Source organism: Penicillium bovifimosum, assembly GCF_028826915.1.
Source record: "Penicillium bovifimosum strain IBT 22155 chromosome Unknown utg000008l_segment0_segment0, whole genome shotgun sequence".
Taxonomy (NCBI): Eukaryota; Fungi; Ascomycota; class Eurotiomycetes; order Eurotiales; family Aspergillaceae; genus Penicillium; species Penicillium bovifimosum.
Window position 1 is genome coordinate 746,570 of NW_026622717.1, and position 25,285 is coordinate 771,854.

General features: G+C 49.5%; 11 protein-coding genes across 11 annotated transcripts; 7 read left to right on the forward strand and 4 right to left on the reverse strand.

Annotated features, from left to right (window-relative positions):
- Positions 1 to 379: 379 nt before the first annotated feature.
- N7515_009969 (RTA1 domain-containing protein) lies at positions 380 to 1,302 on the reverse strand (the record flags this gene model as incomplete). Its single annotated transcript, XM_056670712.1, has 2 exons — positions 380 to 1,227; positions 1,284 to 1,302. The coding sequence occupies 2 exons, from the start codon at positions 1,300 to 1,302 to the stop codon at positions 380 to 382; spliced, it is 867 nt and encodes a 288-aa protein (XP_056517085.1).
- Positions 1,303 to 2,193: 891 nt separating this feature from the next.
- N7515_009970 (uncharacterized protein) lies at positions 2,194 to 2,588 on the forward strand (the record flags this gene model as incomplete). Its single annotated transcript, XM_056670713.1, has 2 exons — positions 2,194 to 2,292; positions 2,331 to 2,588. 2 exons carry the CDS (start codon positions 2,194 to 2,196, stop codon positions 2,586 to 2,588), a joined length of 357 nt encoding a protein of 118 aa, XP_056517086.1.
- A 741-nt stretch (positions 2,589 to 3,329) lies between these two features.
- Positions 3,330 to 4,413, forward strand: N7515_009971 (thioesterase family protein; the record flags this gene model as incomplete). Its single annotated transcript, XM_056670714.1, has 3 exons — positions 3,330 to 3,432; positions 3,498 to 3,788; positions 3,815 to 4,413. 3 exons carry the CDS (start codon positions 3,330 to 3,332, stop codon positions 4,411 to 4,413), a joined length of 993 nt encoding a protein of 330 aa, XP_056517087.1.
- Positions 4,414 to 4,631: 218 nt separating this feature from the next.
- On the reverse strand, positions 4,632 to 5,318 carry N7515_009972 (PaaI family thioesterase; the record flags this gene model as incomplete). The annotated part of the gene is made up of 1 exon (XM_056670715.1): positions 4,632 to 5,318. The coding sequence occupies one exon, from the start codon at positions 5,316 to 5,318 to the stop codon at positions 4,632 to 4,634; it is 687 nt and encodes a 228-aa protein (XP_056517088.1).
- A 1,008-nt stretch (positions 5,319 to 6,326) lies between these two features.
- Positions 6,327 to 7,030, forward strand: N7515_009973 (uncharacterized protein; the record flags this gene model as incomplete). Its single annotated transcript, XM_056670716.1, has 3 exons — positions 6,327 to 6,444; positions 6,494 to 6,570; positions 6,626 to 7,030. The coding sequence occupies 3 exons, from the start codon at positions 6,327 to 6,329 to the stop codon at positions 7,028 to 7,030; spliced, it is 600 nt and encodes a 199-aa protein (XP_056517089.1).
- Positions 7,031 to 7,541: 511 nt separating this feature from the next.
- Positions 7,542 to 8,992, forward strand: N7515_009974 (PCI domain protein; the record flags this gene model as incomplete). The annotated part of the gene is made up of 2 exons (XM_056670717.1): positions 7,542 to 7,782; positions 7,893 to 8,992. The coding sequence occupies 2 exons, from the start codon at positions 7,542 to 7,544 to the stop codon at positions 8,990 to 8,992; spliced, it is 1,341 nt and encodes a 446-aa protein (XP_056517090.1).
- A 2,044-nt stretch (positions 8,993 to 11,036) lies between these two features.
- On the forward strand, positions 11,037 to 11,837 carry N7515_009975 (uncharacterized protein; the record flags this gene model as incomplete). Its single annotated transcript, XM_056670718.1, has 1 exon — positions 11,037 to 11,837. One exon carries the CDS (start codon positions 11,037 to 11,039, stop codon positions 11,835 to 11,837), a length of 801 nt encoding a protein of 266 aa, XP_056517091.1.
- Positions 11,838 to 11,885: 48 nt separating this feature from the next.
- N7515_009976 (uncharacterized protein) lies at positions 11,886 to 12,575 on the forward strand (the record flags this gene model as incomplete). The annotated part of the gene is made up of 1 exon (XM_056670719.1): positions 11,886 to 12,575. One exon carries the CDS (start codon positions 11,886 to 11,888, stop codon positions 12,573 to 12,575), a length of 690 nt encoding a protein of 229 aa, XP_056517092.1.
- Positions 12,576 to 13,636: 1,061 nt separating this feature from the next.
- Positions 13,637 to 14,644, forward strand: N7515_009977 (uncharacterized protein; the record flags this gene model as incomplete). Its single annotated transcript, XM_056670720.1, has 1 exon — positions 13,637 to 14,644. The coding sequence occupies one exon, from the start codon at positions 13,637 to 13,639 to the stop codon at positions 14,642 to 14,644; it is 1,008 nt and encodes a 335-aa protein (XP_056517093.1).
- Positions 14,645 to 16,714: 2,070 nt separating this feature from the next.
- N7515_009978 (uncharacterized protein) lies at positions 16,715 to 20,493 on the reverse strand (the record flags this gene model as incomplete). The annotated part of the gene is made up of 7 exons (XM_056670721.1): positions 16,715 to 17,418; positions 17,537 to 17,717; positions 17,911 to 18,156; positions 18,212 to 18,561; positions 18,614 to 19,141; positions 19,207 to 19,701; positions 19,755 to 20,493. The coding sequence occupies 7 exons, from the start codon at positions 20,491 to 20,493 to the stop codon at positions 16,715 to 16,717; spliced, it is 3,243 nt and encodes a 1,080-aa protein (XP_056517094.1).
- A 2,935-nt stretch (positions 20,494 to 23,428) lies between these two features.
- On the reverse strand, positions 23,429 to 25,061 carry N7515_009979 (uncharacterized protein; the record flags this gene model as incomplete). The annotated part of the gene is made up of 2 exons (XM_056670722.1): positions 23,429 to 24,403; positions 24,453 to 25,061. The coding sequence occupies 2 exons, from the start codon at positions 25,059 to 25,061 to the stop codon at positions 23,429 to 23,431; spliced, it is 1,584 nt and encodes a 527-aa protein (XP_056517095.1).
- Positions 25,062 to 25,285: the final 224 nt, after the last annotated feature.

Consider the following 25,285-nt stretch of genomic DNA (forward strand, 5'->3'; position numbering starts at 1 on the left):
GAGCAAAACGAACGCAACCTGGCTGCTGGATTCGAAAAGCAGGAACCTGGTGTTACATGGCAGGATCTCTCCGTCCAAGTAATCAGCTTCGAAGCCGCAGTGAATGAGACTGTTCTCTCCCAATTCAACATTCCTATCAAGAGACGACAATGACAATTACCTAGGCAGCACCTCATGATGTGCATGTCTTTAACTGGCTTTGCTCTTGCTTAGGTTTCCCCGAGTCCCACTTATAGCTTCGCCATAGAATTGTTGTAACCTACTTGTAACACTCAAACCTGATTCCCATTGGAGACTTAGTATATACATGAATTGAACTCGCTATACATTCAACCAAACGACTTAAAAGATATAATCAAGACTTGCTCCGATGCAGAAGCTATTGTTTTTCATCAACCCGCACCACGACACCCACGCAATGTCCAGGATGCCAGATGGCAAACAGCAAGACCACCAGCGCCACAGGCGCGAATTCAAGGCATCCGAAATAAATCTCGTTACTCTGCAGCTCACCCATAAGACCCTGTGCCGTCTCGGCGAGACGGAAGCAAGTTCTCAGATAAATCATAATAGTCGCAACGGAGAAGACAAAGCAAAAGAGCGACAGACCCTGCTCTTTGAGCACCCGTCTAGCGCGGAACAGAAACGTCGCCACTAGAATCACGAAACAAGTCATCACGAACACCTGGTACGCAAGACCGCCCAGCAGAATATTATTAGCGGTCTCGGGATCCTCGCCGCGCGAAGACTTCACACCAACCAGCGACGCACCGGCGACCTGCACGATAGTGGAGATGACATCGGAGGTGATGAAGAAGGCCAGAATGACTCTTGGTGGGATGAACGAGTACCGTCTTCCGACTCTAGGGATCAGCGCGGAGAGAATCGTGTAGATGCCTGCGGCCAGGAAGACGGGCGCAACGACGATGAAGAAGTAGTTGAGGATGAAGTAGATGAGGTTGTAGGGGTTCTTCTTGGCGGATAGCGATCGTGCTATGTATCCGATTATCTCGAAGACTAACCCCACGGTAAAGGGGATCCACCACCAGCTGCGGATTCGGATGGTGCGCACGAGGTGGATGATGAAGTGCACGCCGAACCAGGCGGCTGCGAAGGCGGCCAGCGTGATGGAGGGTGTGTAGCCATAGATGATTATTGAGGTGTTGTTCTTGTCCGTAGGGTCGGGGTTGGGAAAGTTGGGGTCGATGTAGCCAAAGGACGCTCGTGCTTTTGATTCTGTTAGTGTTGGGACGATTGAGCCTGTGCCATTATAGAAGACCTACCTGCGACGATGTGCTCCATGGTATATTATGTACTAGGTATTATTGTCGCCCTCGGATTCATGGAAATAGCATCCCCTTATATGTACGCTGTCATTCTAACAACCTTGGAAATGGATCTGATCTCGTTTTCGTATCAGGAGAAATCGCCAAATTGCCTCGACCCTCTCTCTACGCGAGGTGCCAAGGCCTGCCAAGGCTCCGCCGACGGACAAATCAATCCGCGGTAGAAGCGAACAAGACCGATCGTAGAGCGCACCTATGTCATAGTTTATTTCCGAATTTCGATCGGTATTAGATCGTTCGATCTCGAGTTCTACATTCTTCTTAAGGCATTTGCACAGCCCTGTCATGACCTTGAATCACATCTTTCAATAAGTCAAGGTCTAGGCTGGCGAATCCGGGAGGCGGTGCCGCGGTGGGTTCCTTGATCACGACGTAATGTTCCTCATCCCATCCGCGCCAACATGACTCGCAGAGTCGCAAGTCATTGGAAGTGTGATGGACCTGGAGGATCGGCCTGACAAATGATAAGACATTAAGACAGTAAGACTCCTTGTACCTGTAGTCACTAGTCTGTAGGCCCCACAAGTCTAATGACAGTGTCGAACACTCGGCCTGGGAATTTCATTCTCATTTCTCAGGTGACGCAAAATCACATGACTTGTATTTGCTGCCCAGTTGGGCGGCCCCGCAGTGGGCTACTCTTTATCTTGCAATCAGTTCCATCACTCTTGAGTGCGGTCTTCCACAAGTTCTACTCCGAAGGCAATATTCAAAGGCATACCATGCCACTGCTGCTTACGCTCGCCGAGAATTAGCCCAGTGACACTTTCTCGCAATTCCAATTTAACGCTCCCACGCGGCCACGCCCTAAACCACCAACGACAACCAGCCGAACGTCGGGATCGTCATGAACAAAATTAATGAATCTGTATTTCAAAAGCCAAGGGCACAAGATGATAAAGGCTTGGAAGAGGAAGCAAAATCCTTGTTGGTCAAAATCCTGGACGTTTTGCGTTTTCCAACTGCTTACCTTCCTCTTTGTAGAATGGGAAGGCCGTGATCCTTGGAACAGAGTATTTCAACGGACAATTATTAGATTCAAGTGTCGCCCCAGCGGTATTGATACACGGAGACGAGGGAGCGGGCGTCATCCACTCGCGCCTTGCCGGGAGCGGCATTGATATCCTCATAACAGGCCCCAAAACGGGGAGTGGCCAAAGAATTCTCGTTCTGAACGATGGAAGTACTGGCCTCGTGTTTAGAAACGTATTACTACGACGTTTCCTTTCCCGCGGCGCCTGATGTCTGGAGCATCCGAAGATACCGAAGAAGGAATAACTGGATTCCCGCGATACAATGATGTTAACGTTTAACCCGGGAGGCAGTTGAGGATTGACATGGTCAGCGCCAGCATGACTTGCACGTCATTGCAATTTGGAAATGTGACAGACGGTCAGACCTGGAGGATCGACCTGACAGATGATAAGCCTCCATATGTACCTGTACCTGTAGGCCCCACAAGTTTAATGTCACACGGTGGGCCTGGGGATTTGAACTGCCGCACGATGTTCCATTCAGTCAAGCAGCAGGAATACCTAATTTCTCAGTGGTGCCCGGAGTACATATGCAATTCATGTCTGAGAATATGCATGGCGAGGATTGATGTTGATGCAAATGCTCGGATATCTGTCGTCGGGCTAACCGACCAAATAACCGTGGAAAGATGGAGGCAAAAAGGAGGTGATATTTTTCCGCTCCCCGGCCTTTCGATGTCATCCCAGATATTCCCAAAACGTATCACACTCCACCAAACCATAAGGTTTCTAGATATCTGATATGCTGAGTCAGTTCGGCTGTCCTGTCCAGGTGGGGAAAATGCCGAGGTACGCCGATGCGGGCCACGGGTGATAAACAGGGGACTGCTACAGCCGCGGTGGGGTATTAGACTACATATTGTATACTAATCATGCTTCTATAGATACCCCTGTCCTTTCAACCTCACCCTGCTTTCATCTCAAATCTGCAAAACCATCTCTCCCCATCATGTCCACCGTCAACCCAGCCTTCGAGGAGGCCATCAAGGTCACCCCGCTAGGCGGGAACAAATACAGCGCCCACCTCTCCCCGGAGTGGTGCATTGGAACCGGTACGATGACCTCAATCGTACAATGTACGCGCACCCTGTTGACCATAATGACCAACAATCCACAGTTCCACACGGCGGCTACACAACAGCCGTAATCTACAAACTAGTCCTAACGCACTTCGCTCACGCCCACCCAACCCGCTACAAGACCCCGGCCTCCCCGATCTCCATGCAACTCTCCTTCCTCCGTCGCACATCCTCCGGCCCCGCCATCTTAGAAGTTGAAGATGTCAAGCTTGGCGCGCGTACAAGCACAATCCACATCAAGCTCCTGCAACCTTCCGAAAAGAAGCCAGGCACACACGAAGTCATGGTCGCCGGCTACGTGACTGTCAGCCCGCCCGAGGCTGAAGTCGGTATCACCGCACCAACAGGCTGGAAGCCTTACCCCCTCCGCCGCCGGGCTCGCGCGCCGATGGCTCGGTCGATCTGGTCAAGCTGGGCCGTGATGGCGTCGACGGCGCCTGGGCCAAGCTCGACCCGCCTTTCTTGGAGTTCCGTAAAGCGGCTGCGCAGCTCGAGCTTTATGGGCCTGGTACTGGGGAGACGCAGCAGAAGCGATCGGGGAGTATGGGGATTGATCAGTGGTCGAGATTCCGGCCTGGTGGTGATCAGAATGGACGGTGGACTGATGCGGCAGTTGCGTATCTGGTCGATATGTTTCCCATGGCGTTGGATGGGTTCGATCAAGTGTCTGCTACTGCTGTGGCGGAGGAGAAGGGGACTTCTGTTTCGGAGCAGAGGGCGAAGTTCTGGTACCCCACTGTTACGCTTAATGTGGATATGAAGAAGCACCTTCCTGCGGAGGGTGTGGAGTGGCTTTATAGTCGGATTGTGACGAAGGTTGTTAGGGATGGGCGGACGGATCTGGAGGTTACTATTCTTGATGAGGCGGGTGAGGTTGTTGCATTGAGTACGCAGGTTGGATTGGTAGTTAGTGCCAGCCGGAATATTGGGTCAAGGAAGGCTGAGAAATTGTAGATGGTCGAGTTTTGATAGATATTATACATTCAGAGAATAGATCTTGAGTTCCGATGCAGTTTTGTTGGATGCTCTATACATTTCTCAGCCTGTATATGGTTTGTAGGTATGTGCAAAGTCGGATGTGTACCTGGTACATGCTCCAACCGTCCTCAAGGTATGTACATATAAGATCAGGGACATCGAGCCTCCAGTCTATGCCTCTACTTTGTGAACGCTCACAACTTCGCCTCAGGGGTCACAATCCAGAAGGCCATAGCCTCAGCCTTGACAACCTTCCTCTTGGCCCACTCCAGATGTCCCCCGGCATCCTCGGCCTCCTGCAGCGCCTGAGCCCGCACCCAAAATTTCTTTCCTTGCCTCCCAACAACCCGCGCCTTAATAACCAACAAAGCAGGCGTAGCCACCCGCCTCTTATACCGCACATCCAATTGGGCTGTGAAAATCTTTCCGCGCGGATTTTCCTCGGCGGCATGGGCACTAGGCGCACTGGTGTGCACCGCAACAGCGAGGGACATAGCCTCGTCAATCAGCGACGCGACAATTCCGCCGTGCACAGTAGACGGGTGGCCTGATATCCCTGGGCTGCGGAGATCAAAGAGCATTATAACGTCCGCGGGATTCACTCCCGGTGTCGGCTTTGCGGCTGACTCGGCATCTTCTTTCGTTGCGGGGAGCCAGGCGGGGACTTCCGAGGGCACGGGTGCGAGATTGCGCCGTTGCAGTGTTAGGCAGTAGGGGATTGTGGTGGGAGTAGCAAGGGTTTCCGCGATGAAGCCATCTTCGCCGGTTGATTTCGGGCGTCGGGAATCTGTCGGAATTGGTATGTAGTCCTCTGAAGAAATGAGGTTGTTCGCCCATGAATTGGTGCGGAGATGGGAGATGGCGGGGGCCGGATCAGCCATTTTTCGACTTTGCTTTTCAAAAGCTAGGATCGCGGTCGGTTGTGGAATATTTGGTGAGAAAATGGAGGACCTGCGCGCTTCTGAAAGGTTTCAATTGTATAAGGGCGTTAACGGTATCAACGGCATATAATTAACCTCGGCTCCGGCTATGACCGATAAGGGCATGATTGACAGTCACGTGCATCCGTTGAACTGGAATCCACGATCCACGTTGGCACGGTCCAATGGATTTGCAAACTTGATATGCGGTGGAGTGATATGAAGCTTTATTTTTGGTGGTAGAAGGTGCCATGTGCTCCTCAAATGGAAGAACCAATGATGCATGGCCTCTTCAGGTACGAATAATGCAATTGTCTCACCCTCCCCGGCATGTACTTAATCGGCAATCGACAGTGGAGTTGGGTATCCGGAATTTGGGGACAAGAATGCGAGAGTAAACAAGCAGAGACCTGGGCATAGTTAATAGTGCACTCAATTGACTCCAGCAGACCTCCCCCTATTGGTGCGGGCCCAAGGGGCAGGGGCCAATTAAACCTGACTGGGTTTTACTGGATAGTTCGGCACGCAGCCCATAGGACCCTAACTTCAATCTAACCTGTTTAGGTGTCGTACCTGGTATCTTGGGCAGTCTCTTCTTCATGTCAGGTGCCGACTCATCAAATTCATAGGGCCTGTGCAACTGAATCAATTAGCTCGAAACGTATTAAATCAGGACACTAGTCCATGATAGTTCAATTTGCGACTCCATAGATAGCTAAATCCTCCACCTGGTATGCTAATCAGGTCTAGTAGAGTACTTGGTGTTACCCTGGCAAATTATCCCATTTAATGTCGTTGGTTTGGAAACCAAAATAAACCTTGGAGCCATCCTTGGATACAAGTAGCACCTGCCCATTCTTTGTTTTTCTTCCCTTTTCTCCTCTTTTCCTCTTCTACTCCCCCTCTCTCCAATTCTTTTCTCTCCGTACACATCCTTCCCCAACTCTCATCTATTACAATTAATTCATCATGCGTACCTCTATTGTCTTCCTCTCGGCTTTGGCCACCTCGGTCATGGGTGCCAATTCCACCACTTACACCCTCCCCGCTGGTTTCAACGTTGGCTTGGTGGACTCCAGCGAGCGCAGTATGTAACCCTCTAACAGTTTGCAATCGACAACGCGCTAATAATTTAGGCGCTTGGTGCTCTGCTCAGCGTAACACCTGCCCCGACATCTGCCAGGATGGAACAAGGTTGAACTCGTGCGACTCGGTATGTCACTATGTATCGCGTCTGTACGCGCAACGAAACTGACATCTCTAAACAGAACACCTTGGACTTCAGCTGTGTCTGTGCCGACGGGTCCACTCCCGATGTCACCCCCTTCAAGCAGACTGTGCCTTTCTTTGTCTGCCAGGCCAATTACGGCCAGTGTATCAACTCGCACCCCGACGATGCCGAGGGTCAGCGCACTTGCAAGAAGAACGCCGTGTGCGGTTCCAAGAACGCCACCGAGGAGGCCGATAGCTCTTCTTCTTCCACTACTACTGCGGCTTCCACTACTCTCGCCATGGCCACTTCCACCGACTCTACTGCCTCCCAGACTTCGTCCGTGGCTGCTGCCAGCGCTACTACCAGCAACCCCGCTGTCGCCCTCGGTGGTGATATGACCAAGTACTCCACTGGTTTCATGGCCGGTCTCATGTTCGTTGCTGCGCGCATGATCCTGTAAAGGAATGATCCTCCTTGGATAGTTCGTCAACCTTTTGTACGGTTTGGTCGCATAGCGTCCTCTTTGTTTGTATTCGTTTAACTCATCGCGATGCCATTAGCTTTTCCCTCTCGAGACATTCGATTCCTGAATAGTCTTGACTTATGATTTTTTACATGTCTCTGAACGTGGCGCCTGTCCTTTCATTAATCCGATTTGGGTTGGAGTTCCCTGTCTATTCTCTGCGCAGGCAACGATTTTCGCGCACAAACTATTGCATTAAAAGTAATACAACCAATTATTGGCGACCCATTGCACGAGAAATCCCCGCGTAATCAGTGTAGAGGAATTTGTAGTGTAAGTAGAGAAATTTGAGATGTCGTAATAAGAGTAAAAGCCAACTTCTGTTGAGATGTTCGCTGTGGTGTTCCTTGCGCCAAGACTTTTTTGGCACACACTGAAATTTCTCAACTTATCGATAGACTCCACCATCAAGAACTTCACGTTCTCTCCTCCTCTCACATCCAACATCATGCCCGCCCCTACCAACACCCTCCTCATTGAGGGTTCCTTCTCCGAGCTCGCCGATGAGTTTGCCCAGTACATCGACGCCCTCCGCAAAGAGGGTAGCCTCCAGTCCGAGATCGCCCCGCTCCTCGAACCTCTCCGCCAGCAGGAACAGTCTGAAGGCGAGGCCGACCTTAAGCAGCGCGATGAGGTCCTTAAGAAGCTTGTGTCCTCTGCGACCGCTTTGAACAGTGCCCCCGAGAAGGGTAAGTGGTGAAAGTGTGGACAAAGAACCGATGATCTGCAGATAGTCGGAATTTGGCTGCATTTTGATCTGGTCATGTCGAGATAAAACTAACCTAGTCTGGAAATGCAGAGATCACTTCGGCCTACAACCTTCTGATCCACCTCGTTCACCAGTCTTCCGACGTCGATGTGTTCCTCCCTCGCATCTGCACTTACCTCGCTAAGCCCATCACCACCTCGCCCCAGTTCGGCCCTACGCTCGCCATCTCCACCCTCACCACCATCTTCAACACCCTGTCCTCCACCGATTCGAGCCGTTACCACGTTCTCCTGGCCATTGTCGCGGTGATCCGCCAGTCTGGATCTGGAGCTGCCTTTGAAGCCCTCCGTCCCCAGCTCACTTCTCAGCTCCCCACGTGGCTCTCGGCATGGGAGTTGGACAACGACGACGCCCGCAAGTTGCACATTGCCATCGCCGAGGCCTCCAGCGCTGCCGGTGATGAGGATCTGGCCCAGACCCACATCGTCCGGGCACTCGAGACCATCGACGTTGCCGATGTCAGCAAGCCCGAATCCCGCGAGCTGGCCGTTCGCGCCCTCGCTACCGCTCTGCGCCGCCCCAGTGTCTTCGACTTCACTCCCCTGACTGCATCAGACGCCGTGCAGGCCCTGCGCACCAGCGACAGCACCCTCTTCGAGCTGCTGGAGATCTTCACCTCGGACACCCTCGACGCTTACGACTCCTTTGTCGCTGCCAACCCCCTCTCCTCCATCTCCGGCGGCGTGCTTGCCGAGTCTGCCGATGCCCTGGAGACCAAGATGCGTCTTCTTACCCTCACTTCGCTGGCGTCCTCCACCCCTTCGCGCTCGATCCCCTACACCACTATCGCCTCCGCCCTGCGCGTTCCCACCTCTGAAGTCGAGGTCTGGGTTATCGACACCATCCGTGCCGGTCTCGTTGAGGGTCGCTTGTCTCAGCTGAAGGGCGAGTTCCTGGTCCACCGTGCCACCTACCGTGTCTTCGGCGAGAAGCAATGGTCTGAGGTTCAGGGTCGCCTGATGGTCTGGCGCCGCTCCCTCGAGAGCGTTCTGAGCGTCATTCGCTCCGAGCGCGAGCGTTTCGCCCGCGAGGGTCCCCAGGCTCTGGGCGACCAAGAGAACAACATGCGCAATGACCGCCGTCGCGTCCAGCCTGCGCAGACGCGTGAGGTTGAGGCTGGCGCTGAGTAAATTTGATTCTCCATGGAACAGTGCCTTTTCTTTTTTTTCTTACGAACGGAAAAGCTCACCGACCACAAAATTCTTTTTCAGTTAATAGATGAGGAATCGATGGGGAATTTTGCTGTCTTTTCCTCATGCATTTCCATTTTTCCTGACCAGTTGTAGGGTTGGTTTTACTGCCCCTGTTGGATGTCGAGGTTGGGGACTCCACGAGTCATGTCATGTCAATCTTAGTCTTGTTTATGTTTCCCAGAGGGATGACTTTTCTTTTGTTCTATTTTTTTTTACCTTGCGATTCGAGAATATAAAGCTTCTTAGACGCAGACTGGTCTATATGGACATGGTATATGGGTTGAAAAGGAAGTAGAGGATTTCATCTACGGTGGAGGAAATCCCTTTGAGGAACGTTTTCCCCTTGGCATCCTTGGAGTTGGTGTGATGAGGGATGGGATGCATTGGAGGATACAGATGAATATTTGTAAAGAAGATTATGATCCGAATGAATACAGATTTGAATCCAGAATGGGAAATGGGATTCCATCACAACATGGTGGGCAAATACCTCTTCCTTGTGCAGCGACTGGAGTGTCAGACCCTTGCAGGATCACGAGGAATTGACACCCGTTGCGATTTATCGAGCCAATTACCAGAGTATGTATAGCCATGATGGCGAATTGAAAAGCTTGCTAATCGATATAGTCGAACATGTCTTCGAAGACCAACTCATTGGTGACTTCTTCTCCCATTGGCTTGACCAAGGTAAGATTGTCAATCAATCACCGATTCCAAGTAACCCGCAACCCAAATGGTCATGCCACAATGCAATTCAATACGTCGTCAAAGATGTAGTGTGGAAGTTACGAACTGGAAGGGGACGAGGGAGGGCACGTCTTTCTTCATGGTGCTTCTACAAGAACCTGGCAGCGAAGATCACCTGGATAGACGCTCGTCAAGGGCCGAGCTACATAATGGAATGGAAGGCGGAGTAAGTGCTGGATCTCTTAGACTACCACTCCTTTTAGAGAGCGCATTGCTGGTCTCGAAACAAGATGTTCGGAGGGACTGGGCTGGAGCCAAGCTCACGATCGGGCCGAAAGACTGGGGAAGGGAAAGCGCAGCCGAGGGGGAGCAGCCTCAAACCACCAAGACAATGGGCATGGTCTTCGAATACATGAACCAGTAACCACCCAGATGTATGGGAGAAGTACTGTGCCACATACGAAGCCATCTATAACCGTCTAGGTGTGTTTGACGACTACCACTCTCTGAAAGGCAACGACTTCCCTGCATTGCAAGATGAATGGCCCAATTATATCGATGTTGTTCTCACGTCCATGGCCAATCGGTCAAGGGGTTCTCTGTGGATGTTCCAGCAGCGCGCGTACCGTGTACGTACTTCACTTTCTATTAACCTTGGTTATTTGTGCTACCAATACTCACCATATCCCTAGAGAGGAAAAAAAAGTTCTACAGTCTCATCTGGCCCCTGGGAATCAACGTTGGCAAGAATGTTCGCGAGATCACCTTGCCTGGGAAGTGTCCTAATCTGCCTCGGTGTTAGATGGTCATTGGTCCATGGGGCATGGATGTGGGCCGTGGCTGCTTGGAGTCTTGGAGAGACGCTGCTGACGCTCTCATCAAACTGTACCTATCAGTATCTGAACGTTCGATGGATTCAGTGTCAGATTAGAATGATATACAGAGTAGACCATATATGCAACCATGAATACAGGTAACAGATTCATCTAAGAACAGCAACAGAAGTTACCGACTAGGTTTAGCGCGCCAAAAGTTCGCCACAATTTGGGATCATGTGATGGATACGGAGTTGTCTGACTACTGTCTGACAGTCTGAGGACGTGTTGAGGTTGGGCGCTTGGTACGATTAACTCAAAAGGGCGGCCCCAGACATTGGCATTCTACCGCCTGCGTTTTCCAGCGAGCTAAAACATTTTTTTGCCGTACGTACTCCGTACTGTGTTGATTTAAATCCCGTGACCCAGGGCGGTGCTTCGCTAACGCTCAGCAATAATAATCACAGTACGTATGGACCATGGCTTATACCAGTCCCCCCGCGCTTCCCCTGGAGCTCTGGGGCTTCATTGAGGCACATCTATCCAATGCCGACATCAAATCTTTGCGCCTGACATGCAAGCAATTCATTCATATAGTGTCTCTTCGTTTCGATCGTGTTTTCTTATCCGCCAACCCCCTCAATATAGAGGTCTTCCGCAACATTGCATCACACGACAAGTACCGCCATCAGGTCAACGAGATTATCTGGGATGAGGCGCGCTTCCACCGGGGTCCAGCACGAATATCTAACACTGTTGATGGGCTTGAGGGACATGAATTGCTCTCGGACGAAGATGAACCAGATAATAAAAGAGAATGGGCTGCGGAATCCGATCCGGAATTCAGAGAGGAGATCACCAAGCGCCATCGGTATGACAAGAGAAATAGGTGTCCCAAATGGTTCAAAAACGCTTGTTATAGTTCCCTTTCGAATGTGCGTTACCGGTTCCATTGGGACGGCCAGGTCGCGCGCAGATACCAGGCTTTCGACCAGCCTTTGCTGAGGGAGCACTGGCAACATTATCAGCAGTTGCTGCGTCAACAGAAGGATGTTCTTGCCAGTCAGAGTGATCTGGAAGCGTTCGCGTTCGGCGTTAAGCAGCTTCCTGCCCTAAAGAGAGTCACCATCACACCCGCTGCCCACGGCAACCTCATCACCCCGCTTTACCAGACCCCTATGATCCGTGCTTTCCCGGAAAATTTTAATTACCCCATTCCTCGTGGTTGGCTGCACTCTAGAGACATGGACGACGGCCCTGATCCTGTTCTATATAGGTGAAATGAATACCCAGAACTTAAAGATCGGTACCGCGGGTTCCGCACGGCAATGCGAGTCCTCGCCAACGAACCCAACTCTGTTTCTGTGCTGGTGATGACTGCCACCTTTATGCCCACCGGGATCAACTGCACAATCTTCGACGAGCCCTGCGAAGAGTACGACCATTTCGTTACCGTGCTTAAGAAGCCGGGCTTCCGCCGTCTGGATATTGCCTTGCTTGTCGGTGGTGAACGCGAGGAAGACCTCGAAGCATGCTGGCGACCACTGCTTAATGGGCGTCTGCGCCGGGCACTTGGTGAAGCAAAAGGACTGGAAGAATTCAGGCTGCATACAACATATGATCGATTTCTCCACTATAACGGCGAATATCCACTGATCCCATTACAGAGCATTGTGCCTGTGGAACAATGGTCGAAACTGCGCCATTTTGAACTCTCCGGCCTTCTTATCTCACAGGATGATTGTGTCTCTTTCCTCAAGACGCTACCAAGATCTGTTCGTTCCATTGAACTTAGTATGCTGCACTTCTTTCACCTTGAAGACTGGTATAGTATGCTGGCCGAAATCAGGCGAATGGTATCGGAGAGCGAGTTGTGGGGAGACCGGGATGCGGGATCAAGACCCAAAATTACCATCGGTGTGCCAAATCCAATCATGAACACATTCCATCAATCCGGTATATGGATTCAAAAGGAGGTAGAGGATTTTGTCTACGGTGAAGGAATAAATCCCTTTTAAGTGTTTCCCAGGCGATGACATCAAGTTTGGATTTGGTGTGCTGAGGGATGCAAGGGAGCCCGATTTTGAACATCCACATGTACCACTCTGGTCGTGCTCTTGTTCATCACACTTTAAATAGCAAGCACCCGGCCGTGGAGCTGTCTGCTACCCAACTATGTCACCAGTTATGACTCCAAATGTATCCTTGGTGATGAGAATGTCAACAACTCCTCTAGGTAGTCTCCCCGAAGAGGTTCAGGAAACCAGTCTCGCGATCCGCGAGGATCCCGGTGAATACATAGCCTTTCCCGGGGAGTCGGGGACTTCAACGCCGGACCTAAAAGTCAAGTCTAAGCCGCCGACTGCAAGTGAGATCCTCGATTAGAACGTGTTGGAGTGGATCAGGGTCCCGGGGGCGCAACTGAGGGCCCAATTGGATGTAAAGACTGTGGGTCTTGCACCGATACTAAAGACAAGAAGGGAAAGAAGAGGTCCCATTGTTGTTGCGTGGGTATGGACTACGAGTGGTGCAGACCCATCTACCCTATAACAGCAACAGCAGCTCTACCAACACAGAGCGGTAGTACTGAGAGCTGTGGCGAGTATTACGGGCCACTCACGGGCGACGACTGCGCCATAATTGATCTGAGATTTGGACTCGATTTCACACAACTGCAGAATCTGAACAGCTGTCTCTATATTGCTCTACCCTCAGGCTCAACTATGTTTGTGGTTGAATGTGGGGTGTCTGAACCGACTGTCTCCATAGGTCTTCTCATTCTGGGTGGCTGTCACTTGAACTTCAACTGGAAGTAGACTAAGGACTTGGGGACTGGGAAGTATCATTCCATTTAGCTAGATTTACCTCAGTTCCCTCAGCGGCGCTTATGAAAACGCGGTGACAGTGGCATTTCACCGCCTACCTCTTCCAACGAGCTGAAACGGCTTTTTGCCGTAAGTAGTACCCAGCATACACAGGCGGTGGGGAGTTATTATGCCGGGTACTCCGTACTGTGTTGATTTAAATCCCGTGACCCAGGGCGGTGCTTCGCTAACGCTCAGCAATCACAGACCACAGTATGGCTTATACCAGTCCCCCCGCGCTACCCCTGGAGCTCTGGGGCTGCATTGAGTCACATCTATCCAATGCCGACATCAAATCTTTGCGTCTGACATGCAAGCAATTCATCCATGCAGTGTCTCTTCGATTCAATCGTGTTTTCTTATCCGCCAACCCCCTCAACATAGAGGTCTTCCGCAACATTGCATCACACGACAAGTACCGCCATCAGGTCAACGAGATTATATGGGATGAGGCGCGCTTGCATCGGGGTCCAGCACGAGTGGAACACGATGATGGACATGAATTGCTCTCGGACGAGGATGAACCGGATAATCACAGAGAATGGGCTGCGGAATACTCTACTCAACGCAAAGAGGGCATCATCAAGCTCCATGAGTATGAAGAGGGAGATGGGTGTCCGAAATGGTTCAAAAACGCTTGTGAAGAAACCCTTTACTCTCTGAAATGCCGGAAAGATCGTGATTTGGACAGGCCTGACCATATCCCGCGCAGAGAACAGGTTCTCGCTCACCCTTCGCTGAAGGAGCACTGGCAACATTATCAGCAGTTGCTGCGTCAACAGAAGGATGTTCTTGCCAGTCAGAGTGATCTGGAAGCGTTCGCGTTCGGCGTTAAGCAGCTTCCTGCCCTAAAGAGAGTCACCATCACACCCGCTGCCCACGGCAACCTCATCACCCCGCTTTACCAGACCCCTATGATCCGTGCTTTCCCGGAAAATTTTAATTACCCCATTCCTCGTGGTTGGCTGCACTCTAGAGCCACTTATTATCGGGACGCTATTGAGGCTATTCCATATCCATGGACTCATTACCCAGAACTTAAAGATCGGTACCGCGGGTTCAGCACGGCAATGCGTGTCCTCGCCAACGAACCCAACTCTGTTTCCGGTGTAGTGGATAGTGGTGGTCTGGTTGATATGGGTAGCGACGAAGTCATCGTAGCGGGATCGGGCACCAGGGGCCTGCTCCGGGGGAGTGAGCGAAGGCAGCTTCTGCAAGCATAGCAGGGAGTTGATATAAGACTTTTTCTGGGGTTGGGTGAAAGTGCGCCAATCGCGACGAATGCGCAGGTTTCTTATTGAACAACCGCTGCGCTTCTCGAGATCAAAATCAGCCTCGATATTCTCGAGGATATGTTCATATGCCAAGCCGGCCAAGCTGTCCAATTGGTTCTCAGCGGGGGAAGTGGAAGAAACCACGGGAGCCACGGCACTTTTCGTGGTCGGAGCAGCCAATGCCTGTGGTACCTGTGTAAACAAAGCCACCAGAGCGAGGAGAGAAAGAGCGACCATGATTTATTTACTCCGAGGTAGAAAGATTCGAGGGGAAACGTGCTTTGGGGGTTTGCTTGTTGCTTTATGGAGCTGAAGAAGGACCCCTGCAACGAAATGTCGATCAGCAAACTAAACTAGTTCTCTCTTTTGACTCCGCTTGGAAGATATCGAGTCAATCAGAGGCCTATCTTTTGAGCATCCCCGTAGCGGAATTGAGAGGCCCCGGAGCTAGCCACTGTTTTAGGGCATCGGCCCATGTCCCGCTTCGCTTAAGCCCCACAGATGGGACATTTCTGCAGGTCTTTGGGGTTAGAACATGGCCATTTGGGATGATCATTACTTCTCCCATTCAAAACCGATGGAGCTCCGGACCGTCCCTTGGTTTGAATACCGGGAGGTCCCAGTCCCAACCGACCTGCATGCCCAAAGCATACCAGTCACATCGGCCGCCACCTCGTGCAGCCCTATTTCTTGGCGACTTGGAAGTTGGCACATCTCCTGAGGCGAACCCGATCACCAGCAGTCAATTTGGTTTCGGGTGAATCTAGATGTACCTTCTACCATAGCTGCTCAGGAGTTAGGAGTCAGGTGGTATCCTAGGCGAGCTCTGATCAATTACCACAAAAGACCCCTGACCCCCACTAATTCTCCGAATGTGGATTTCCATCAGATCCGAGGTCAAATCTATGGTCTAAATGGTTTTCGGGCCGATGGCACCATCGCTCTTCATTGGCCATGTTTCTCATATTTCAGTTGGATATCCTGGATCTCGGGGTTCTGCGGGGGAATATGGAGCCTCGTCTGCACGGGAGTACAGCATTGTTCTCGAATTGGCGTGGTTTATATGCTGCAACGCCGACAGCCAGTTCATGCTTTTTATCTCCATCATGACTGGTACCTGACGCAGGTAGTTGATGGCGATGGCAGCATCGTCGGAACCCCTGAGGCCAAATCAGGCCATTGACGATGTATAAAGCCCAAACTCAATTCAACTGCTTTCCATGGCTTTCGCCGCCACAATAAACGGTGATTTGACTTGTATCTATGAAGGCCGAAATAAAAAGAGTAACGCCGAGTACTCGATATATCCCCTCTGGTTTAATCCTTGGGCGGTTCTCTTCCTTCCAACGTCCAGTTCTCAACAAACATCGACACAGCCATGACGGATATTGCTCATCCTGGAGGATTAGGCCTGCCGGATGTCGACAAAGGACCTAAGATTATCATAGCCACGGCTATCACAACTGCCGCTGCATTATTGTCCAGGTGCGGATACATCATAACTATATTAATAGATGCCTTATGAGGCTTCCTTTGCTGACCTTGTCCACCTCGAGTATGGCATAAGGCAAGGTTTGGGGACACCCCCCAACGGTCGATAGTACCACCCCCATTAGTCCTAATATGGCAAGGGCACTTTTGTCTACATGATATTCTCCACCAATCACATCCCGAGAATCTTAACTAGTCACAGAGATAAGTAGACTAGATTCAGTCTGATATCAAAATTGAACAATTCGGCCTTGAGATGAATAAGATGTAGGGCAGTATCAATTGATGCGACTTTTCGCCCAAAACCTCCATCCAAATTATATACAATGTGAGGGCGAAGAATTGATGTACTGGCTAGTACTGAACATGTCCAAGGTCCAATAAATCAGATGATTGATTAAAGGTTCTTACATCCGTTGAACGATCTCAGGGGTCTATACACAACACTGTACCTCCGAGTCTGCCCGGAATACCATGCTAATACTACGGGGAATTGGGTGAACGATGAATAAGCCTGTCCCGAAGCTGTTATGTACGAGCACTCTGAAGAAGATTAGCTTTGGTAATGTCTTGAATATCGGAGAATAGACCCACCTTCCACGGCATGAATTTATGAGTAGTTCGACGTAGCTTGCCTCCATGTTCCTGGCGAGCCATTTGAAGCCAATCAAGTCCATGGCCATCGGCATGGTTTGAGTTGCTATTATGACTCTTGAAAGCAGCGTCCTCTAAAGAAATCTTGATTTTTTCATCGTTTGCGATACCAAGGACTTCCATGACGTCCTCTAGATTCCTGTCTTTAGAGGCAAGCTTCTTGTGGTGGTCGCTGATGCCGGGTCGAAATCTGAGGTGCACTTCTATGTGCCCGAGTTTCGCGCCGTTCTCCCGCTCACAGTTAGCTTCTGCTCGCTTGAGGTTACCTTTCCACACTGGCAAGGTCATCGTCTTCTCCTCGTCATCCGGGATATCTTTGAGCCACATAATAGCGAAGGTTGGAATATGATGGTGGATGCGATTGCTTTCTTGGAACTCAACAACAAGGTTGGAGCAGTAACGCTGTTGTACCGCCAATTCAACGGGCTGACCATAATTGCCACTCCAGCCATCAAGTTGTACCCTCATTTCATCGCTCTGGACTGAAGTATGTAGTTTCAGTCCAAGTCCCTTGTAATAATCGGGCAAGTCGTCCGAATTGATAATGTGCGTAATCTGAAGAGTGCCGTATTCCCAACCTAGAAGTTCTCTAGGGGCTTGTAATTGTATCGATCGAAATATCATCGAGATGCGAACACGACCATGACCTACAACGATAAATTAGTCGGAACGGACGTATAAATAGTGCAAACTCACCAATGCCGCCGGATAACGAGAAATAATCATTGACTTGAGATCTTTGCTTGAAGGTCTCTGCGAGTGGCAAGACAACCATTCCAACCAAAGGGTCGTGTCCATGCATGCGCATATCACGCACTGAAAGTATCACCTCTGTAGTCCGCCAGTCGCGGATGAATCGTTCTGCCCCAACATTGAACTGTACTCGAGTCAGTTCAGTACCACACTGTGGATAAATAACAGCAAGTCTGTTCCATGCGTGCAAAGTTCACGTGAAGACCCATCCACAAAACGGCCAATCCCTGTACACCAGGAGATTTTGTTCCGATGCAAGGTCGTAAACGATTTGAAAAAGGGACGACTGGGATAGGCTCATAAAGAAGGAGACATACAGATGGGTTTGCACTTTTAGGTTTCGTCCGCGTCTTGAAGATTTTCTGCTGATTCAAGATAATAGCGCAATAGCTGCTGAGCAGGTCGTCACCTGCTTGGCCTTCGTCTTCGAAAACGCCATCCACTTGCTTTCTCTTCACTTTTTCAATCCCTAGGCCAAGAATTTGATGAACCTGAATTGCGAATATGCCGCTAGGATAATCGGGGGAGGGTGGAGATGAGATTATTAGCTCATCTTCTCTGGCCTGCGCAGAATCAGTAAGTATAAAGACAAATTCACTTCAGTGCAATGGCTTTTACCTTAGGATCTTGCATTTCCTGCTGTTCAATCTCATGAAATTCTTCTTTCCTTGCTTCTAGCATCTTCTTTGTCGCCCCTCCTGCTACCAAATTGTTCTTGGGATCATCGATGCTTTCGGCATCATGATTATCAAGCTGAGTTGGTTGAAATCCTCTTTTAGAGCAGTAACCCAAGCTCCAATCGAGAGTGCATGGTATATCCCCTTTGGTACTGATTTTTTGTAACTTGTCTCGTCGAACCCACATCTTTCCATTCGTGCGAGGGTTTTGCATGACCTCGTTGAGTCCAATATCTATAAACCCTAGATCGTCGTCAGTTGCGGACGAATTGGAGTCCCATAGCTGCACCCCTGTCAAAGTTAGATCCCGAACACGCAATGAAAGAGCGAATAGAAACCCCACTTAGTCTTTCCTGTGCATTCAACTCTTTAGGCCCGATAAGAATATAGCCAGTCTCGTCCCAGCTCGGCTCCATTTCCGACATAATCACTCTGGTCGTCCACACAGTCTTTCCGAACTTGGTCCAGCTGACGGAGACATACGAACCAATAGACCCTTTCTTCAGCCTAAACAAGCCCGTATCACTTCCCTTGAGTCCTGTGGCCTGCTTGATCCGGACGACAATCACACCGTGAGTGGTCGTGTCTTTCTTAAAGTCTTCCGCCATAATCATGTCCTTTAGATCGAGCGTCAAGCTCTTGGGAGCGACATAGTCGGCTATTGCGGCATCTACCGAAGTCTGAACGAAGCTAGAAATAATCGGAAGATTCATGATGTTAAGCCCATGCTTGAACATGGGCATGCACGATAGGTTGACCTTGGGTTGCCCCATGAAAGTAATAGTACTTTGAGAGAGAAAAGGAGGGTCAGGTATGAGTTGGAGTCGGAGACGGAGCATCCCCACGATGCCTTCCACGCCAACCCAGACGGCTAAAGAAAAGACGATGAGCTTGTATGTCACCAAAAACTCGAAATAAGAGGACAGAAATACTTACGAAGGCGTATACCTGCCGGTAAATACATGGCCAGAAAGAGGTGAGCATTCTTAGCCTTCGTACTGAAGTCACTAGCAGCAGGCCTCGCTCTGTACGCAAAGGCAACCTCGAGACTGACAAAGTCTCCTTCCTCGGATTCCACGACTTTCATGAGATCTTCTTGTTCCTTTTGCGGTGCATACTTGGTGCACTGGCCGTGGTCCTGGTTCTGCCGCTGACTGTTGGGATCTTTATACAATATGCTTTCTTGGGAGTCACTCTCCCTGTGAACATTACTGTAGCTTGAGATCGAGTAGGCAGTTGTATCAGGTGGAAGCCATCGTACCCCCAAGATGCGAGGTGCTTCGCTTCCTTGACCTAGGTCTTCAATGTTTATCATGTTGACCAGCTTGGGTAGACTGGCTTGCATGGAATCCTCCAGAATATCTGCCAAGCTTCCGAACAGGTCTGGATTGACCAGCGGCCATATTGATGCCAGGAGAGAATTCAGCCATTCTGTTGACTCAGGTGTATGAGTGTCTGCATTCTCTCTCCCCCCTGCATCTTACTTTTCCGGACCTGGCCCTCCCAGAAGTCGTCAACTTTGCTTTCTACCCAACGGCGAAAGACCCATACCCCGAATACGAACACAACTGCTTCCAAGGTAATTGTTACCAGCATGACAGTAGCGTGCGGTCTTTGGCTGACCTCATCGGAACTCGATGACTTCTTGCTGACGTCGAAGAATTGCACGAAAAGAAGACTCAGTGCCATGAGCAAGAGAATAATTGCCATTCCGGCGTTGACTGCGAATCGGAATTTTCTGATCAATTCGGTTTTCGCATACTCGTAGCTTGAAGCAAATAACCCCTCATGCGGTTCTTCGCCCTCCAGAGTTTTATCTGACTGAATTTTGCTCTTCCGATATTCTCCAACGTCGCTCTCTCGTGGCTGTTGGCTGCCAGTCGGGGGCATTGTATCAAGAGCATTCTTGAGCTCCTGGCTTGTAAAGTCATGTATCATGACTGGAAGATGTGTAATAGGATCGGTGACTTCTCGTTCCGAATCGGCCACCTTCCCATGATTTGCGTTACCCTGTTTGTATTTTGGGCCTTGTTCGCCCGATGGAGCTTGCGACGTGTTCACTCCATGACCCTGTCCTTGAAGAATTTCTGTCTCGCCTCGCTCCAGCTTGCCATCTTCAGATTTGTCAAACACAGCCTGGTCCTGGTGTAATTCTGTTGTGTCATGTGGGAGACCACGCTCATTTTGAAGTCTACCTTTGTCTGCTTCATCCTTCTCGTCCATGATTTCGTTGGATTTAGCAGTGCTTCCGATCTGTGTTGCTGGTGTTGTTGCCGGTTTTGGTACCGTGGGAAAGTGTGCAATGGAGAGGTTATGGTGAGGAGAGAATCAGCACAGCACTATGGACCCAGCTATGCACGCTTCGTTTGAAGCCCTCGATTCTTGTCGTACTCCAACGGTGTTTGGAACCGCTCAGAGAATCAACTTAGATATAGTAGCGGAGGCTCGTGGGGTTTGTATCTCCCAATGCGAAGCAGAGGCAAGTGAAGATGAAAAGAAGCCTTTGGTCTTTTACAATATTGATAGGAGAGGTCTACTGTGGAGCTGTAGAGTGCTCTGGATAATATCGTATGCGTCTAGTTGTGGAGAGATATCTACAGGTGAGGCTAGCTAATGTGTGCGGGAGCAGGCGAGGTCACGTTACCTCTAACAAATATGCAGCTCCTTACAACTGCATAAAAAATTGACAGCAGAAGGATGCTCCAGGTAACGCGTACCACCCCGCGAAATGACGTTTCCGACTCGAGTGTGGGTTCTTCAGGTGGACCGAACCACCCAATCAAGCCTTGTATTCCCACGTCATTGTTATCTTCATCGTCATCTCACAACTTTGACCACTTCCAACTTTCTTTGACCTGTCTCACCCATCCAAAATACCTGGTGCTGTGGGTCTAAGGCCAGCTGTCTCGGTATCTTGGTTGACATCGGGATATGGATGCTTCATTTTCACCCTTTCTTTGTAGGTTAGATAATCGCCCAATCATTTGCATTGGAGGACAGAAAAATACCTATGCCTACCACATAAATTTGCAACGAAATTCAGTCCAAGCAACGGATCTATTTGACAATGAAAGGAGTGAAGATGGTGAGGATAGTCACGGGAAAATCAATGTAAGATCGGTGGCGTCGGGCTGGTATGGCCATTGCCATTCCCATAGCGAGGCTACACAGCGTCCAATTCTGCTGCCTGCCAGAACGATCCTCACTTAGTTGATCCTCAAGGGCGCGCAACTATACAAGTAATCTCATAAATCGACAATGCTGGCCGGGCGACATTATAATGTACTGCCAAACTCAAACCTCGTTTCAGTTATTATCTCATGATCGGTCATTATATAAGGTTGCTAGTCCCCTGCAGTAAGGTCAGTACATACACAATAGGTACCACACCCACGGCGCAAGTGGGAGCTCACGGTATCTGCGCCAGCCAGGCCATGGATTCTGAAAATCACTTGATTGAGCAAAGTCTCGGTACCGCTTTACAAACGAAGAAGCTGTCAAATGGGCGAAGTCAAATCTCCGATGAAAGCTACATTAGTTGCATGATCCTGTTTTTACTCGTTTCGGGCACCTCCCCAGTGAATTATACCACTGCCGTCGAGAATGAAACAGAGCGGCCAGTGGGAAAATTGACGGCGACAATGCCCAAGCTTCACCGTCCACCTTTGGACCTAGCATTTCCTCCGATGACTTTGGTGTCGAATCTTTTGGCCCGAACACAGTCTACTCAAGTTCCGCAGGGAAGAACGGGAGATTGCAAGATTACGTTCCCTATCAAGAAATCTCGGCTACGATTAGTGGACACGAGTCAACTTTTGACTAAAATTCAAAATTTGAAGAGACGAGGCTGGCCCAAGCTGAAGAGATTGAGCCAAGCTGTTCATCGCAATCCATGATGGATTTCGCTTCTTCATGCGCACCTATCATTATTACAATCTGAGCTCGAATAACGGACTCAAAACGACTCAATGAAGACAATTGCGTGCAAGCAGGAGCTGGCTGAAACTCACTTTGCCCCGGGCCGGATGTATCTAGTTGGATCTTTTTTGATCCGGCATTATCTCAAGACACGGAATAAGGGGCCAGTTGATGGAAATAGGTTGAATATTCCAGATTTGGCCGCTCTGCTGATTGACCAATTCCATTGCCTACACGCGTGATATTATCCATTTTGTGTTCTCTTGGCTATTTTGGGTGGGAGTGCTGCCGACATATTGTTTTATGGGTCATGTTAGTAGACTATACCTCTTCCATAGAAATAGACCGAACAATGGTTGAATTACGGCTGATACTGCCCTTGATAGTACCAGGAGCGCGGACTTGAATTGTCGCGCTATATATTGCAAGAAGAATATAGAAATTGGAGAATAGTTCGAGTCATCAAGTTCGTGATGACTATCAGACTTACTGTCTGAAATGTAAGGCAGGAAAGTGTAGATAATCAACATTAGTGCCGAGCTTATACCAAGCTTGTTCCATTCCATGGAATGGATGTCCTCCCAGCGGCGGACTACATTGCATCTCATTAACTTAGAGCGCACAACTACCTTACTTATTTATGATGAATCCATCTAAAGAATATATACTATAGATTGCATAATTCAGCTTGTTTTTCCCAGGATCAATACTTCGATAGACTTATTTACCAATAAGCGAAACAGATTGATACATGCTTTGTGATATAATAAATGGATAACAGAATAGGTAGCTTTTACACGTCTCACTCACGCCGTCCATAGTCGATCGTACTCCAGGCTTCCCCCGTACTCATTACAAGCCTTCTCCTTGGCGACCATAAAGTTTGGGTGTGGTGATTCGAGGCGGTCCAAGCAGTACACTTTTTATCCCGATGTTATAACAATATTGCAGAATTGAGCTCGGGGAACTGGATATTTACCTTTTGCGCCGGCTTCGATCAGTGCTTCTGCCATCGACAGCCCCAGGCTGCGTCCGCCACCGGTGGCGGCATTCGTCGTAACAGTATTTGGTACAAAATCTCTAGGGGTCACAGTGACTTTATTACGAGCATCTAAAACGCGTTGACAATATTCTGATTTCGAACCGGCGCATCATACACGCTTTGTTAAAAAGTATCGAGACCGTATTTCCTCCTGTACTTTGTAATCATAGACGAATATGTCGGTCGAGCACGACAGCCTCAGCCTTGTTTCGAATAGGCGCAGATCGCTTCAATAACTGGCTGCCTAGTATTCCCAAAATCAAAAACTTGAGCATGATCCAACTGCTCAAACCACAGCAGCTCAAGGCCGTATCCAATCCAGGGCCTATTCTTCCATGGCTGTGCTGCTTCTTTGTCAATTGCCCGGACTTCTGATGAACCCATCAAGTACTGTCCCACTGTCTCGGTGTCCACGATCAAATCTTTCCCACTTAAAACAACTGTAACATTTCTACCTGCGTGTTGGTCTTTTTCGGCTTTTATCCCAAAGTCTTCCTTCCAAATGATGTTGTCAATCCAGGAGAATCTTTTCGCCAACGTATGCGCAACTCCTATGTCTTGACTTCCGAAATACCATAGCTGGTATTCATTGGCCCTTGCTGGCGGGCGGGCTATGAAGTTGTATGCCACGTCAGGTAGATGAAGAAGGAATGATACCGGATCGATGAAGACCGTAGGCCCGATGAGCGGGGCAAACTGATCGGACTTATGAAGGTGTGCAGCGATTATGGAACCATATGAATGAGACACAAGCACGAACTTGCTCCATCCATGATACCGAATGATCTCCATGATCTCACACACCATCACCTCTTTTTCGAGAGCAGGATGGGTTATCCGAGAGCTTATCGGCATGATTTCAAGTGCGATGATGCCGACCTCACTATCGGCGGTTGTTCCCGCCTGTAGTTGCTCAACTAAGTCTCGGAGAAATATCGTGTAAGGGTACAAGCCAATTCCGATACCATGTATGAATAGTACCGGTAGCCGTTTCTTAGACGTATGCCGTCGATGCCAGTATGTGAGATGCCGCGCCGGGGATCGGTAGGCCGTGAGTATCGTGAGAGGGCGAAACGGAAAGAGGGTAAAGAATCGCGAGAGCGAATTGCGATAGAAGTGAAATCCATTGTATAGCATCGTGCAGTACATTATTGTGTCAACCACAAAGACGCACTAAAGTGAATTTAATAATGTTAGTTTGAAAGAGCTATGTCATACACACACAGAGAGAGAGAGAGAGAGAGAGATAACTAACACCATACCATAACAGACTTCGATGTGAGCCACCTGCTTCATTTAAAAGCCGTCCTAGGCCTTTCACATCTATCCTTCCCGATGACAGTTTTCGTCCAATCAGCTTCTCAAGTTCTGTTGTGTAGGCCTCAATTTCCCGCTCATTCTGCTGGTCTTGCTCCTGGGTATGTTCGGGTCCAAACAATGACCATCTGATAAAGTCTTTCACGTTATCGCGCTTTATGCATTCGGCATCTGAAACCATAAGCCACTGGCTGAGGTATTTCTCCAGATTTGGCACAGACTTATTGCACTTCCTAAACAAGTTCTCTCTGAACTCCGCAGACAAAGACCTGTGGCAGATAGGAGAATGGTAGAGAGTGTATGTAAGTGGTATGTAGACAGTTGTAAAAAAGACTGCCTCTGCAGTGAGCCAAATTTGGACAGCGTAGGGTGTGCGTTCAGCATAATTTGGCAGATGAAAGAATTGAACGACCAGTAATTGAATGCAGTATAAAACACTGATTGGTGCAATATTGTGAAGAAACAGGATGCAAATCCGAATAAAGAAGTACTCAGCTGTAGATGTTCCAATCATGGTGACTTTTGATAACGTGTCTATATAATATATATTGATGGTTACATGGTAGAGAAAAAGCAGAGTTATATAGAGAACAATGGCCTGCTCAACAAATTTTTTTGGTCTGGAGAGCCTTTGTTGAATTTAGCATATTGACATGTGATTTCATGTATATGACGTCATATAAGTCGGTATTTCCCACCAAGGTTGGATCAACGTATTTCACATGCGAGCCGCCCACA